A 15,556-nucleotide genomic window follows, 5' to 3' on the forward strand; every position below is an offset into this window, starting at 1 on the left:
TATTTATATAACATGGATTTAATGTAAGCTAAAGACAAGAGTGATAATACTCTACTTACCTATTTATCATAGATGGGATATCTGAACTTGAGGAAGAGACTAGACAACTCCTGAAGAAGGGGATAGAACACCCCGAAACGCGTAGACACAATCCAATATCGGATGTTCAATAAGAATTGTTATTGAAAGAAAGAGGAAAACTATTTGATATTAATGATTTGTATTTGTCTATTCAAATTGTGTAAAATTAAGAAAAAGTACAGAAGTTGCCACTGAACAGGAAATGTATTATTGTTGATTGACAATGTATACTTGAGTATAACATTTATTTTACTATAAATTGGTTTATAAAACATAACATGTGTGATTAACATTACTTTTTTTCGAAATATGAATTGAACTTATGAAAAGAAATTACATTTGATTGTCTTCACAATTGTTATTGGGTGTGCAGGGGACGGGAGAGATCCACAAGGTTGTGGACATCTGTTGTACTGAGATTTCTCTTTTTGTCCAACTCCTCGTCTGTGGTGGAGGGTAAGAGGTCGCCCCCTTCGAACGGAAGGTCTAAGATGCGTTCCTGGACATCCGGGTTAAATTTAGTAGCACGGAGCCAGGCTATTTTCTCATGTCTGTGGCCGTGCAGATGGCCCGGCCAGAGGTGTCAATGGAGGCCACGGTGGACTCCATGATGTCTTACCACCATCTTGGCCTCTGCCATTCCCGCCTTGAATCATTATTGGCTCTGCGCTGGAAGCTCTGGGAGGAAATCTGCAATTTCGTGCCAAAGCCAGTGGTTAACGCCTGCCAGCATGGCATCCGCTTTGGCTTGACGAAGATGCAGGGACGTGTTGGAATACAGCTTCTTCCTGCACGCCTCCACGATCTTCTCCTCCTTGCCTAACAGCGCCACGGAGGAAGAGATGGAGGACGACTGCGGTTTGGAGTATAGTGATGCTGCAGCGATCACTGAAGAGTGCGGCTGAGGGTGGGCCGATAGAAAGAGTGTATCCCCCTCCATCTGCCGGTACATGGCGTCCAGCCGTCGATTGACCGGCTGGACCGAGTGGGGCTTGAGCCAGCCTTTTTTTGGCCAAGGCAACCACATCCTTTTGCATCAGGATCCCCATTCTTGCTGTGGGACGCAGCGAGAGGACTTCTGCGAGGACCCCTTCTGCTGGTTGCTCAACCTCAGGGTTGAGGAAGGCCCAAGTACTCTGCCAGCCCTGCAAGATGTTCGTGGAGAAGGCCTTGGCTGACCACGGTGTGTCGGGGTCCTCCTCCGTGTCCACCTGAGGGTCTGGTTGGTCCAGCAACGGTGGAGGGGTGCTGGGAGTCGAAGGCTGGGGTGTGGAGACCGGAGGCTGGTACGGAACCGCCTGCACAATCGGTTGTGGGGCTGGAGCGGAAGGCTGAGGCTGCATAGGGGCCGTGGGCACCTGTAAAGGGGCCTGCGGCGCCGGAGCCATTGGCGGGAGCACGCCCCTGACGATGACCCCCCCACCCCCCCCCATTCGAGGAGATTTCATGAGCCCAAGGAACCCTTCAAAAAATCTATCCGTACAGGCCGGAGTGGCAGGCGATATTGACGGGGTAGCGGGCGGCTGCTGGAGCTGTTGAGTGCCCTGCCCATACGGACGCAGAAGGAACCTGCCCTGCGCAAATAAATGGTATGCTGTAGGCCACATACTTGGTTGACACCAGTCCCACCTTGACACATGTTCCTCCACCTGCTCCCTGCCTTGGTGCAGTATCAAGTGGAGGTCAGAAATGTCTGTCATGGCGGTCATTTTGTCAAGCTGCCTTCCACGTGCCTGCGTCGTGTTGCTCGGCTCACTTGGCCCCGCCCCGTCCAGGACTCATGAGTGTGGATCATGGCACCTACCCTGTGTTCCTCAGGCCGGGAGCCGGGTAGGCGCTTCGCCTCGGCAGATCTGCTGTCGGACGGTAGCTGATGTAGCCTCGGTACTTATGCTGGTATGAGGAACTGAGCAGTCCCTCCCATGCGGGCAAGTCCTTGGGAAGGAATCTCCCCTTGCAGGGTGCAATGCAGAAGAGCGGCCCTACCTTGAGCTTTGATCAATGATAGACGAAGTCCCGTAGGTCCTTTGGAGGCGATCTCTGGAACAGCTACAGCCACCTGGCTAGTCTGTTCTTCAGAGACCTCGAGGAGCGCGCGCCTCACGCGGTACAAGCTTGCCAGCCATGGTCTGGGCCAAGGCAACATAGGCAGAGGGTATGGGGGTCTTTATTTGGAAAGAGCCCATTGCAGGATGGACGTCGACATGCACCGGGGAGGAATTACATGGCCGAAGCTTAACCCAGGAGTGCTGGTGAATTCGGCCCGTTCCAGTCGATGTGGAGACGGGGACTGAGCTGTGGCGCCAGAGGGCGGAGTCATGGCAGTGCATGATCCCAGGGCTGCATCCCGCACGCCTCTATATTTAAAGGGAGAAGATGGATTTTTTTCTGGTGAAAAAGGTTCTGTCTCCCGTCCCTTAGAAGGGACGCCTGTGCAGTATGGAGGAAAGGGGACGGGACAAGAGTATACACTTACAATAATAGGTCCCCGTGTACTGTGTTTACAATACCACAGTGCGTCTTTTTCACTCCCGTCATTTCAGTCTGTTTAACAGTCAGGCTAAAAGTAGAAAAATGAAAGGCTAGAAGACATCTATTCTGTAACCAAATCTGCAAGCATGCAAGAAAACATCAAATGAAGAAACCAATCAAATTGGAAAAACTAATTCCCCCCCAAAAAGTAATTTTAACATAAACCAGTTTTTAGATTCCTATCACATTAGACGGAACTGAACTGACGATCCACTTTCACTGAAGTTTATGATGGAAGCTTTCTAGGGTCTCTGCTCTTACAGTAACAGGGATATCTTGTTTTCATATACCAGACTGACTGCATTTATAACGTTTTGCGAAGTTTGTTTTTTTAACACAATAATAACAGAAAACTGCACAATTTGTATGGACTTCTGCTTCTAATGTTTAACAAAAAACATCGACATTAAATAATTTTAAAATTCCACTGATTGCACCAGATATTTTCCATTGTGAAATGTGACTGGTATTTCGCTCGTGCAGAGACGGGTTCTTGTTTTTAGTCATTTATGAAGAACTTATGACCAAGTGTAGATTGCTCCAAGACATTAGCTTGCTCAAGACATCTGTGTTCAGTCTGCAGGATTGAAACCCAGCAAGGCTCAATTAGTCGTTCATCCTTCTTAAACTGATGAGCATCATTCAATCGAATAATAACGCCCACCAGTGCTCAGAAAATTGGAGCATTCATTATTAAGCACTATATAAAAACGTGATGATATTTAGGACATGTTGGAAACTAAGCTTACATTGGAAGAGCAGATCCCAATCGCCTTCGGCCTGAAGGACCTTCAAATATTTGGGAATGTGAACAGTGTGATAATGAGGTGATACTTTAAAAAGAAAAATAATGTATTTACAAATTCAGGTCGATAGCGGTGACATGACTAATATACTATTACACTACACTTGTCTAGGTCATTACCTGCAGCCAACAAATATTTAACCAGTTCAAGGTGTCCTTCTTGCGCGGCTTCCATTAGCGGCGTAGAACAGCCAAGTTCTACATCGGCCCCAGTCTTAATGAGAAAGTCGGCTACTTCTGAAAATCCCCCGCAGCATGCAAGTGTAAGTGCAGTTTCTTGGGTTTCCTCCGTCTGTGCATTGATATTGGCACCTATCGACGAAATGGCCAATTAGTCATTCTGAGGTTGTTTAATAGTTTGAAAAACATTAACATTTGACCACGAATAAGATGCATTGTTCATTATGTTTTTACTTTCCAATGTTGTCATCAGTCACCAAACGTAAATGCTTCTTGAAAGGTACGTTTCTTTTTACACAAATAATGTGGTTCACAACCACTAAATAGCATTTCAATGTCCCGCAGAATGTATCAAAGTTGAAAGCATAAGAGCATACATTCTTCCTACATGAACATTGTATGGACATCTAGGATCTATATTATGAATAAGTGTTTATTTACTAGGTATAATCTTTTAATATATATTTTTCCTGAGTCTGTCCACTATAGAAAATGAAGAGGAACCATCCGCATCGATCCAATGGGATCTATAACAGGGTTAACTTTTTACGTGGAATCCAATTAAGTGGTTGAAAGTTGCCAAGTGGTGCCCCTGGTTGACAAAATTACAAACGTTCATTTTTCATAATTTAATGTTGAGGGCGAGGCACCCCGGTGGTTGTACTTGGAACAAATGCTTATTTTGCTTAATGAACTACCATAGCTATTTTGCTTAACATACGACCATAACAAAAGCTTAACCGTTTGCTCAACAACCAAGCATATTAAAATCTGAAAATGAGCCAAAGATTAATAAAAAAAAATCGGAGTAAATCAAAATAAGAGAATACGGGCGATTACTTTTCTTGGCAATCAAGTAGTGCACATTGCCAGTGACAAAACCTATTGCTACCCAAGAGACCATCTACTTTCGGAGACCCCCAGAACAAAGGCAAGCCAGACAACAGGCTCACACAGTCAGCAGCCAGACAGGTAGCACAAATACAGCAGGAGACCCCACAAAAAAGGTAAACCAGACAACAGCTTGACACAAGAGAAAGCAGACCCACGTCAAAACTCCAGAGTGAAAGGGCAAGGTGAGGTAATCTTTTTGTTTATGCCCCTACTGGAAAGACACGCAACATTATATATACCGAGGTGCTCAGTGGCAATGCTAATCATTCCCAAGTATGTACATGTATGACTACGTATTGATAAAGAAAGCAGAACCATTTCACCAATTCTTACGTCTCTTCGTTCATTGGCGGAAAAACGGGTCAAATGTTTGTTTGCTTTTCAGCCCGGGAAACACTGGGTATATTGATGGAAATGGAGTACATGTACTAGGAATGAAGGAGTGAGTTCAACAGGCTATTAAACAAGCATTGGCAATGTCAGCAGTTTGGCTTGTGTGTAGGCATGAGAAAGACACCTTCCAGGAACTGCTGTACTGGCATCAACTGGACATGGATATGTGAAAAATGTTATGAATACCTGGGCATCTAATAGTGCATGGCAAATGCTGAACACATACATACACACAAGCCATAACTGTTGGCTTTGTCAATGCTTGTTTTAACAGGACTTCATTGAAGGACATGCAGTGCTTATGAAGCGAGCAGCTCCAGGCAGACCTGGTTAAGACATTTGTATTACACCAGTATAGCATTTACAGCTACAATAAAGTCCAACTCTCAAAATACTGCTGAAAAAACAATAGCAGGCACTTCGGATACATAGTTTGATGGTAAGGCTGGAGGTGTTTTTGGTGGGAAAGGGCAGGAACTGTGTGGAAATGGCGATCGGAATTTGCAAGGCCATGGGCTGGGCAGGCAAATATTCAACCACCACCTACAGGTTTTGTGTACCTCATATGCCATTTCTCCCCATCTGTACTCTAGCACAATATTTTCAATTGTTAATGGCCAAAACTAAATCAAATTTCGGAGGCTTGAAGGGTTAGTACCATTGCACAAAGCATTTCCCAAGTTTCCCCATAATATTTTTGTGAAGATTTTCAATGTTCATCCACGTAGGGCAAAATTATAATGGGAGGTACCAGAAATATCCAAATCATATTTTAACTGTTTCTAAGTGTATGGATGTAAACGAGTGGATTAAACTGCTTGATAAACTGCTTTCTGTTTTACTCTTAGGGAGGGGTGGGATGTAAAAAATGTGTCTCATGTCCAAATGGTGTTGGCGTGGGGAGATAAAAGGGATAACAAGGTTGACACATAGTGTGCTGTAGATTATTAATTTGATGCATGGTACACCACACTGCAAATCATTTTAGCCGCTTTTGTCTTGTTGACGCTATGATTCTTAATATTGAAAATATTTGTAAAAGTTCACATAATACTACACCACACTGATTTCTTCACTCAGCCCACAAACTAGATGGATTTATGACAAAACTGAGGTCGTGTCCAACTGGAAATCTTTGCCTAGTTCTGCAAACAAATGGCTCCTTGAGTTATGAGCAGTACAATGGCAACTAGCAAGGGACATTCATGGTTCGGTTAACCAGTAACTGGAGAATGAAAGCGTTTTAGATTTCACATTGTAATCGGAAAGTCCCTTCCAAGCGAGTGATATTTCTGGGAATTTTAATTTTTCTGTAATCTTCTCATAGTGCCGCAGCTGAAAAAAAATAACATGGTTAAAGATTACCTTAACCACTGAGCTTTAATCCAGTGTATGCGAAATGGACGAGCAGACTCGTCCATAGCCTTTTAAAAAGCATTAAAATTCAAGGGGGCGCTAGAGGACAGCAACAGTAACGGTTGCCTAATGTGAGAGCTCCGCCAGGGACTTCAACATCATATTTTGCAACAGTAAGCCACCGGGGCAACGGCAGATTCTGCTTGGGACTCAGACCAGCACCATCAGTACAGTGCGTTTTTTTCTTGAGTGTGGTCATAGTGCTGCGGCGGATCCCAGTGGTAGGCAGAATCCTGTGCAGTTCCCTTGGGGAACACTGCAAAAAGATTAAGACTACAGGAGCAGCAGTAAACCCAAATGGCAGCAGTCCGCACCACCCAGATTTACCTGGTAGCTGTGGCTGAGCAGTCAGACCTCTCTAAAGAAGAGTAGGGCAGTATGCAGAGTATACACAATAGAGCCAAAACACAGTAGAGCAAACAAACACTGACCAGAGCTTTGTATAAAAAGTATATAGTTATTTATTTAAAACACACTTTAGGTAATACACCAGCACTCTCAATGAAAAGTAATCTAAAACACAGTCAAGTAAGTATACACACCTCCTTTAATAACTATCAGACAAGTCAGGGTTAAAGCACAACTATTTGTTAAGACAGAAGTGAGCACATAACCTAGATGGCACTCCAATAGTGTAGTTAAAGGGAGAGAAAAAGGCAGAGCATAAGAATAAAACAGTTCCCAACACGTAAGAGTTCAGAGCAATGGGAAAAAGGCAGGTTATTCTGTAGAGCCAAAGTTCATAGGCCAGGCCCACTTTAAACCATGTGATCCTGGGCACATTTCGCTTTGCTCCATTTAAAGTGCACTGAAAGTCTTTGCAGAGTGTTCAAAAGAGGTTGGGGTGAGTCAAAAGATATAGTTAGACGGCCTGGAGCCAACCCAGTTTAGAAGCCAAGGATTTAAGGGTCACCTTTAGCACTCTGTAGAAAGGGGAGGCCAGGCAGGACACAGTACCTTAAGAGAAAGGAAGCTCCAGCGGGGGAAGTTGTTCCTGGCAGTGGTTGAGGTTTGTGGTTCCGACCAGGGGAGGAGAAGATCTCGTCGAGGAGGAAACGTGGAGTCATTGCACTGCACAGGGATGAAACCAGCCGCGGAGTTCCAGATTAAAAGGTGCGGTCCTTTTATTCGCGGTCAAAAGTGGTGAGCTTGGCTATCCAGCCGCCGGGGTGCTTGGCACAGGCGATTCGACCAAGGGCCATCTTTGGAAGGTGAAAAGGGTGAACTGGTTGGTCCCACCAGCTCAGAGGAAGAAGACTCGTCCAGCAGAAGATCTCTTGTCGTCGGGAAAGTGGTGAGGTAGCTGCAGCAGGGCTTCACCGGTGGCGTCGTCGTTGCAGATGGCTCAGCTTCGCCCCTCTTCGGATTCTTAGGTCCTGTGGCGACTTCTGAAGTTCCAGTCGCAAAGGCCCTGCTTTTATGCAGAAAAAACCCCATTCATCAGCCTAGCTGTCAATCACACATGCTAAGTGGTGAGCCGGGCGGCTCACCACTGGGCCAATCAGAGTAGAGTGCGACTTGGGTTGCCAAGGCAACGCAGTCCAGGGTGCCAATTTCCCCCCCTCCACCCTTCCTGTGGAACCCAGACAGAGTGGCACCATTTGGAGGGCTTCTGTGGAAAAGCCCACAAAATAGTGGAACAAAGGGCTCGACCTTGGTCAGAGTTACAGAGACGGACACAAACGCCATTTTAGAAAAGAGTTCTGGCATAAAAACCCAACCGGTGATTTAATATTAAATAAATAAACCGGCGGTATCTTTAACATTGCACCAAAAAGTGGTGCGTTTAAAATCAATGGGAAAATCCCATAGAGAATATTCCGGTGGAATATTTCGCGTGGTAACCACTGCCACCAGCCAGAAACTCGACAAGGGAGGACTGGACAGTGCCCCCTTGAAAACAGACCCAGGGTCAATATAATTAACCCCTTCCAGTACTTCCACAATATGATGGTTTGTACTGGTTCTGTTCACAATTTAGGACTATTAAAGTCAATGGTGACTTTACATGCCCTGGGAGACAGTAGTCAGTCCCAGGGTATGGAGTCTATGTTTGGGGGTCACTATGACACCCCTGTGTTACTGAACTGAGGGTGCTGTGTAAAATATACACAAAAACAGATTATACCCTATGGAGAAAGAAAACCCATAGCCCATAAGCACATACAAAGTCAAAGACATACCTCAAATCATGTCTAAGAGTGGGAGGAAAAGAGTCTCACTCTTAGCAGGAGAAAAAAACAAACCCCAAAAATTCAGCAAAGCTGCTGGGGGACTCTGTCTCCTGGGTTTGGGAAATTAGCCTTCTAAGAGAATTCTTCCCAACACCCAGTCCTGTTCCATCCAGCTCTACAGACGAGACCAGAGCTTGTGGCGAAGGCTCTGGTGGGTGTGCAACAAGACGCACAACTTCCTAAAAGGGAACAGGAGCCAGCCGCCCCCGGCACCACAGTGAGCAGGACCAACAGGCTTATTGGTGAATGATAACAGAACACTAACTTGGTGCTCTCCTTGGCGGTGCCAGCCCCACTGGTGGCCGTCCGAGGCCGGGAGGAGGCCTGGGCTGACAGGTCAAGACACTGTGCCGCAGCCTGCAGTCACCCTGCAGACGCGGGACCATCGAGAAGGCACGTCGACGATGAGGGTGCCGAGTGAGTTCGGCCCCTTTGGTAAGGCTTGCGTGGTGCTGCCAGCGCATGGTGGCATATCTCCATAGGCACGAATTGCTTGGGCGAAGAGTGCCTAGCTCACCTCTTGGATAGACATCCCCGCCTGTGAAACTAGTCTGCAAAAACAGTGCTCAGTGAGCTGGACCTGCATAGGGTACCAGCTCCCTTTTCCCGCCCCTGGTGGTCTCATCCCCGTTTTGCCCCCTCACCTCCAAAATCTATCCCATGCCCCCCCCTTCCCCATAATAATATGACGCGTGCACATTGTGGGTGGAAAGCATAATGCTGCAGGTGCTTTATTAGGAAGGAGGTAACTTACAGGCGTTCCGCTTTCCGAAGAGCAGCATCAGGGTTATACTCTGAGCTGGCGTCCATACACATTCAAACCTTTCCCAGATGGCCTCCTGCAATCAGTGGCTTTCCCAGGTTGCTAAACCTCACACACTTGCACAGTTCATTTCCCATGTCTGCTGACCTCTTACATACAGCCCCGGTGCCCAGGTGTTTTGAACTTAAACCTTACTCCTATCCCCAGGTGCCTTGACCTTTTACACCATTGCCCGTTACGTAGGTGACCTTACACAGTGCCCATTTCCACAGGTTTCGTGTCCGCTTACCCAGTTGCTCCTTACCTGAGGTTCCCCAGGTGTCCTGCCCATACCCCCTTAATGTACCATCATTCCCTGCATCTTTTGCAGCAGCCCCTTCCTAAATCCTTCCCACCCAGGTGTATCACCAATATGTCCGGTGCTCCGCACAGTTTTATCTTCTTGCTCACTTCCAACTCCAACTGCCCCTAGAGCAAACCTCCCTTCCCGAACCAACACAAATCAGTATTGTCAAGGGCCAAGTTCTGCGTCCAATCTCCCTTTCGTGCTCCTTGTACCACTCTTGTGATAAAAGAGTAGCCCATCACCCACGCCACTCTTGACCCAGAGGAGAAATTTAAAGAATCCAAATTAAGTCAATACTCTCGTCCCTCCTCACAACCGTATCCCCCCACCCCCACTTGGCCTAACTAACCCTAAGCCATCCGCAAGCAGTGTCACCCTTCTACTGCATAGTTTAAGTTCTCTAGCTTTGTGATGGCCCCTCTCCCAGACGTCCCAAACTTCTCATGCGTTATTTCCCTTATGTCGCGTCCGACCCCTCACCCCTGCTCCTTAGCCAACCACGTCGTGGAGGCGTTGCCCAACTTAACCTCAGTATTACTGCTCGACTTCGTGCCACCCTGGCTCCTTCAATGGTATCGCATCTGCTTGCTCTCCTCCGGGCTCCAACTCTTTCTTATTTGCTCTATTACTTTTGAAATTATTTCTTTTTTTGTTTTCTGGTCCACCCCCCGTTGTCGCCGACTTTCACTGCATCCTTATTTGTGCCTAATGTACAATCTGAACCTGTTCGATTTCCACCTCCCTGTGTTTCTTATTTCCTCCTCCCTTAGCCCTTTGTCATGTGCAATTGATGCAGCACCAATCCTGGAAGAGAGTGCTGTATATTTCCCGCTCTGCATTTTTGTCTTGCACACGGTCATCTCCATTGTCCTAAACTGGTATTGGGTCAGTGGTGTCCCGACCTCGTGTACAAGAAGGTACCCCTCCACTGCTGGTCTTCCAAAATAAGCCCCAGTTAATACATCAGGACAGTCCTCGCTCGCCCCCCAATCTGTTTAGTATCAACTCCTTCCCGCTCCTCTGCCTGGTCTACCTTGGATTTCCTTATTTTTACCCTGATCATTTGCCCCATCTGCTGTTAGGTCTTCCCAGAGTAGCGCCCTTTTACTACCATCTCTCTTTAATCTGGTTACCACCTCACTGATCCTAAATGCCACCAAAAATGCTAGAGTGAAACAGACTTCGAATAAGATCTCCTTGAATGCTGAGCTGCACACTTTACCTATTTGTCCATCAATACTTGGAAGGTCCCCCATTGTAATGGGTAGCCTTTTATCCTTCCCTCTTGCACTTCTTTTCCCATCCTTGCACCGCTGTTCTAATTTGGAAACCCTTTGTTGAGTCCCCCACCCACTCAGTTGTGCGTAAAATGCCATTGCGGACAGGTGGCTCTTGGTCGAACACTTTTGTCCTTTGCCCACAGTGTGAAGGCTTTCACACTTTTTTCCAGTGATTGATCCTCCAAATCCGGTGATACCTCCCTGAACAGTATGATGCACCACTTGTATCTCCCTCTTGTCCCACCCCTGCCAGAGTCTGTCAGTTTCCTCTTTCTCATTTCCACGTCACCAATTTCCACAGTCCGTCATTGAATTTCGTCATCTCCCCCTCTGCCTGAGGTCACGCCTGTCTGAACCTTGCTACCTGTGAACGGGAAAGTACATCAGTTGCCAAGTTATGCACTCCTGGCACATGTCTCGCCCTCAGTTCCGTGTTCAGTTTTAGCCCCACCCCCACCAGGCGTCTCACATGTCCCATTGTTGTCATGCATTGTGCCGATTGATTGTTGATCCACTGTAGCAAACCCATGTTGTCAGACCACACAGTAAGCCGTTTGCACGTCAGCTCATCTAGCCATGTATAAAGGGCCACCAGTACAGGGAAGAGTTCCAGCACGCATATGTTCTTACACCAACCCTTTTTCATCCATTTGTTTGGCCAATTGGCCCTACACCATTCCTGACCCAGCATTGCTGCAAAAAAGTGGCTTGCAGATGCGTCATGTAAACAGTTTCACCTGGTTGCATGGTACCCTGCCACACTCTTACACCATCAAAGTTTTTTTTTTTAGGAAATCCTCCACATCCTCATTGTTTAGGCGTGCCTCCAAATGAATAAAGTGCCTCCCTTCTGTTACGCCCGCCGTGGTTGCTGCTAACCTACTTGCAAAAGCCCTTCCAGCGGGTTCACGGGATGCAAATTTCAGCATGCCTAGCAGTACCTGGATCCCTTCAGGATAGCTTTTTCCTTACCTAGCACCAACTCCATGCTGTGTGAATGCTGCTACCTTTTCAGGGGGTAATCTTGACACTCCCTCCATGGTATCTCTCTATCTCCAAGTAGGAGAGTCTAGTGCATTGGCCCTCGGTTGTCCCTTCCAACAACGGCACCCCCAGTTCTTTGCATAGTTTAATGAAAGCCATTAATAACTTCTCGCAGGCGGCCAACCCTTCTTCCCCTACAAATAGAAAGAAGTCTAAAAAGTGTGCTCGGGGTGCACGGGAATGAGCCCAAATGCTTGCTCGTCTACTTTTGCTAATAGAGGCCCCTTCCCATCCCTTCTAGCCAAGTTCACTGCCTCAGCAAATGAAGCGTAATGCAATGAGCATCCCTCGTCATCCAACCAATCATTCCCTGAATTACCTTTTGGATAGAACAGATTATGAATAAAGCGAAACATCCCCTTTTCCCAACAGGGAAATGATTACATTTATTTAGTGGGGGGTCCCTGAATGGGCCGGCAACTGTTCTCGGGCACATTTCTTTCTCAATCTTTTCTGTCTCCACAGCTGGATGCTCATTCGTGGATTTCAAGTTTTTGGCCAACCTTTCTTATTGTGGTGCCTTGTATAAAACTTTGGAGCCTGTCATAAACCCTTCTGCCAACAAGTCCCTCTCTTTTACCAATGGGTACTTGGCCAGCCACCCCAGAAACCTCTCCAAGTAATTTGGGGATGGCCCCTTAACCAACAGGTCGGACCACAATGTACTGCTTTCCATTTCTCCTTTATCTACTGTCGCCCAACCCCCCCTCTCATACTGTTGGTGATTACCGTGAAGGGCTGTTCCCGGCACTATATTCCATTCTGCCACAGTGGACTGTGCGCAGCTGGCCTGCAGAATCACCCCCTTGATAAAGACAATACATGACACTTATTGCTGGCTCACAATGTCGCAGTCCGATAAAACATCTATCCCCATGCCAATTACCGCCTCCCTGCCTGTGCTTCCCACTACTTGTATTCTGCCCCTTTGTCACCTCCTCCCCCTTCTACATCCGCCCCTATTCCCCTGCCCAGTTCCTTGGTCCGCCCATTGCCTGATCCCTGTTCATGTTCCATGCCCTTTGCCACAAAATTTCCCTGGGTGTCCCTCCCCACAGCTTGCCCATACGTGACGTAACAGCACATTCCCAAAGGTGCACATTCCTTCATTAAAATACATTCACCAATTTGGTGACCTTCAGGCTGCCTGTGCCCCTCTCCCCTCATCTCCTGTCCTTCCACCACCCCTCTTGCTGTGAGCTCAATGCCCCTGGTCCACCATTGCCTGTTGGTACACCCTGTGCCCAGCCACCTTGCCCCATAGCCACCAGTCTCCCCTGACCTCCTGGGACTAAGTTAGGCGACTGGCCTCTCAGGCCTGGTCTACACCCCCTAAACTATCCTGCTGCCCCCCCACAATCCTCCTCTCAATGCCCCCCGCCCCTATAAGTTGCCCTTCACACTGTGCCCCAAGGTACCCGCCCTTGGGTTAAACTATTCCTCCACCAAGGTTCCCAGTGAAGGCATGTGTCTCCCGCCAGCCGCATCCTGAATCTCTGGTCCCTTAGTAACCACCCAGAACCGCCAAAACATTTTGAACTTGTCCATGATGTAGTTCCCATAGCCGAAAGATGTGGCCTCTGTTCTGGGATTTCTCTACCATCATATGGGCCAATATTTTGAAGGCTTCCAACCAGTTCTCCACATTCTCTGCTGTCTCGCCCTTTTCCGTGCCTTCACTGCCTCGCTTCCTTTGCAAGGTGTCAGACCCTTTAGTCTCGTGTTCGAGCAGGGAGAATAAAGCAACAAATGCCCTTTTCCATATCTGCTCTTTCAGAGCCCCCGGAATGTGCCAGCTTACATAATTAGTGGCTGTCAGTTTAGGCAACAGTACTTCCCTTTCTACTTCAGCCACCGCCCCATTCTTGACTGCTGATCCCATCCTCTGTTTTATGGTACTCCAGTCCCCCTCTTTCCCTGTGCAACTTTTGCCACTCTTCTGCGGCATCTCCTTGAATCCCCCACACTGCCACTGCTTTCAGCCCCTCCGTCCCATCTCCCACATGCAGCAAAGTACTACCCGCATCACTCTCCCGGCTGCTCTGGACTTCTCCTTCCCTGCTGCTGGTTTGCACCCAGCCCAAGAACAATTCTAGTTTATCCTTCGGGCCCTGTACACTCACCCATTTCTTCCTGGCTGGGTGCTACTGACTGCCCCGTAATGCTGGGTATAGAACTCCCTATTTTGGGTGCTGCATACTGTCCATTACTACATGTTCCAGGAACACTTTCGCTTGCCATTGATGTCGCCCACACTTTCCCCCATCCAATCAGTGCTGTTACCAAAGCCAGTTCCATCCTCAAAGTCGTTCTTCATTCTCCGCCCTTTTTTGGCCTGTGGTTTTGCATGGTCTCCTTTTTGGGGACTTATGAATCCATGCGCCCCAGGGGGCCTCATGCTCAAGCTCAATCTTCCCCCTTTTCAGATCATTAAGTTGGCCTTCTCTCCCTGGCCCGGGCTGTGGCCCTACCATCTGGGCTATTGCTGCTTCCCAGCCCTCATTTGGCCAAAGCTGCATATCTCGTCCAGAACAATGCATTAGGGCCCATTATTGCAGCGCTGGTTGACGCGTTAACCTCGATTGACACATCCTCTATTTGCGTACGCTCAATGATCTCCATTCGGGGGCTTCCTTCCTCATACATCCCAGTGAATTTGTTCCCATGTACTCAAGATAGATCTCCCTTTGGTGTTCTGCAATAAAGCACAGACAAGGTAGTAGTCATTGCTAACGCCCCCCCCTAGTCTGTTTTTCACTGTGTTGCCGTCGAACCCCATTAGAGGGTGACTGGGTAATGGGGTATAGGAGAAAGGGATTGTGCATGTTACCGCATCCTGCCTCGTTTCTACCCCCTCCTCACGTCCATCGTTAAGCACTGCACCACCTGTTCCCCTATGCCAACCTCCCCCCTGTTCTCTCGTGTCATCTTGATGTCCATGCTCCCAGAAGATCCTTGATCTTACCCTTGACTCGTCCTTCATTGACCAATTTTCCAACACTTCAATCTTCTCAGATGTCCTTGATCTTTAATACGCAACTGAGATGTCAAAACAGTTAATCCCCCCCGACAGCCCACCTTAATCACATTTAAATCGTGCCCCTGTCTTCCCCTTGCACACATATGCTGTCAGTACCTGGTCTGCTGTTATAACTTGAAGTGGGCCTGGCAGCCATACATTTTTTATGTGGTTGGCGGCCAGCTCCCCAAATGAGCCTCTTTCTTTGCCCCAGGATCACACCATGACGGCAGAGCCGAGATCCAAGCACCTCATAAGGCACCACCACAGACCAGTTTGACCTCGTTGCCGAGAATGCCTTCTGGCATTGCATCATGGCCCTACAATCAATATCTGCATGCACCACTTTTTTACCATGACAGATTCAGCTGGCATGTTCCAAGACACCAGATGGAAGTGTGATCTAAATTATTGGTAACCCTTACCACTAGTTTGTGTGCTTTCACTGAAGAGCTTGCAAATCACTGGTTACCCCGCAAATCTGCGACCGCCACCATGAGCAACACGAAGCACCCATTGAAAGACTGGTCCACATCCATGATGTCCACCATCGAGACATGCCAAACAAC

General features: G+C 47.7%; 1 protein-coding gene across 3 annotated transcripts in view; it reads right to left on the reverse strand.

Moving 5' to 3' along the window:
* The window catches only part of ANKHD1 (ankyrin repeat and KH domain containing 1), a 1,723,611-nt gene that overhangs the window by 1,244,063 nt on the left and 463,992 nt on the right, over window positions 1-15,556 (reverse strand). For all 3 annotated transcript variants that reach the window (XM_069652665.1, XM_069652666.1, XM_069652664.1), the window contains exon 9: window positions 3,539-3,730. In XM_069652665.1, coding sequence (XP_069508766.1) covers window positions 3,539-3,730 — 192 coding nt within the window. The remainder of the gene's footprint in view (window positions 1-3,538; window positions 3,731-15,556) is intronic.

This window comes from Ambystoma mexicanum, chromosome 3p, assembly GCF_040938575.1.
Source record: "Ambystoma mexicanum isolate Mex_15411 chromosome 3p, UKY_AmexF1_1, whole genome shotgun sequence".
In the NCBI taxonomy this organism is placed as follows: Eukaryota; Metazoa; Chordata; class Amphibia; order Caudata; family Ambystomatidae; genus Ambystoma; species Ambystoma mexicanum.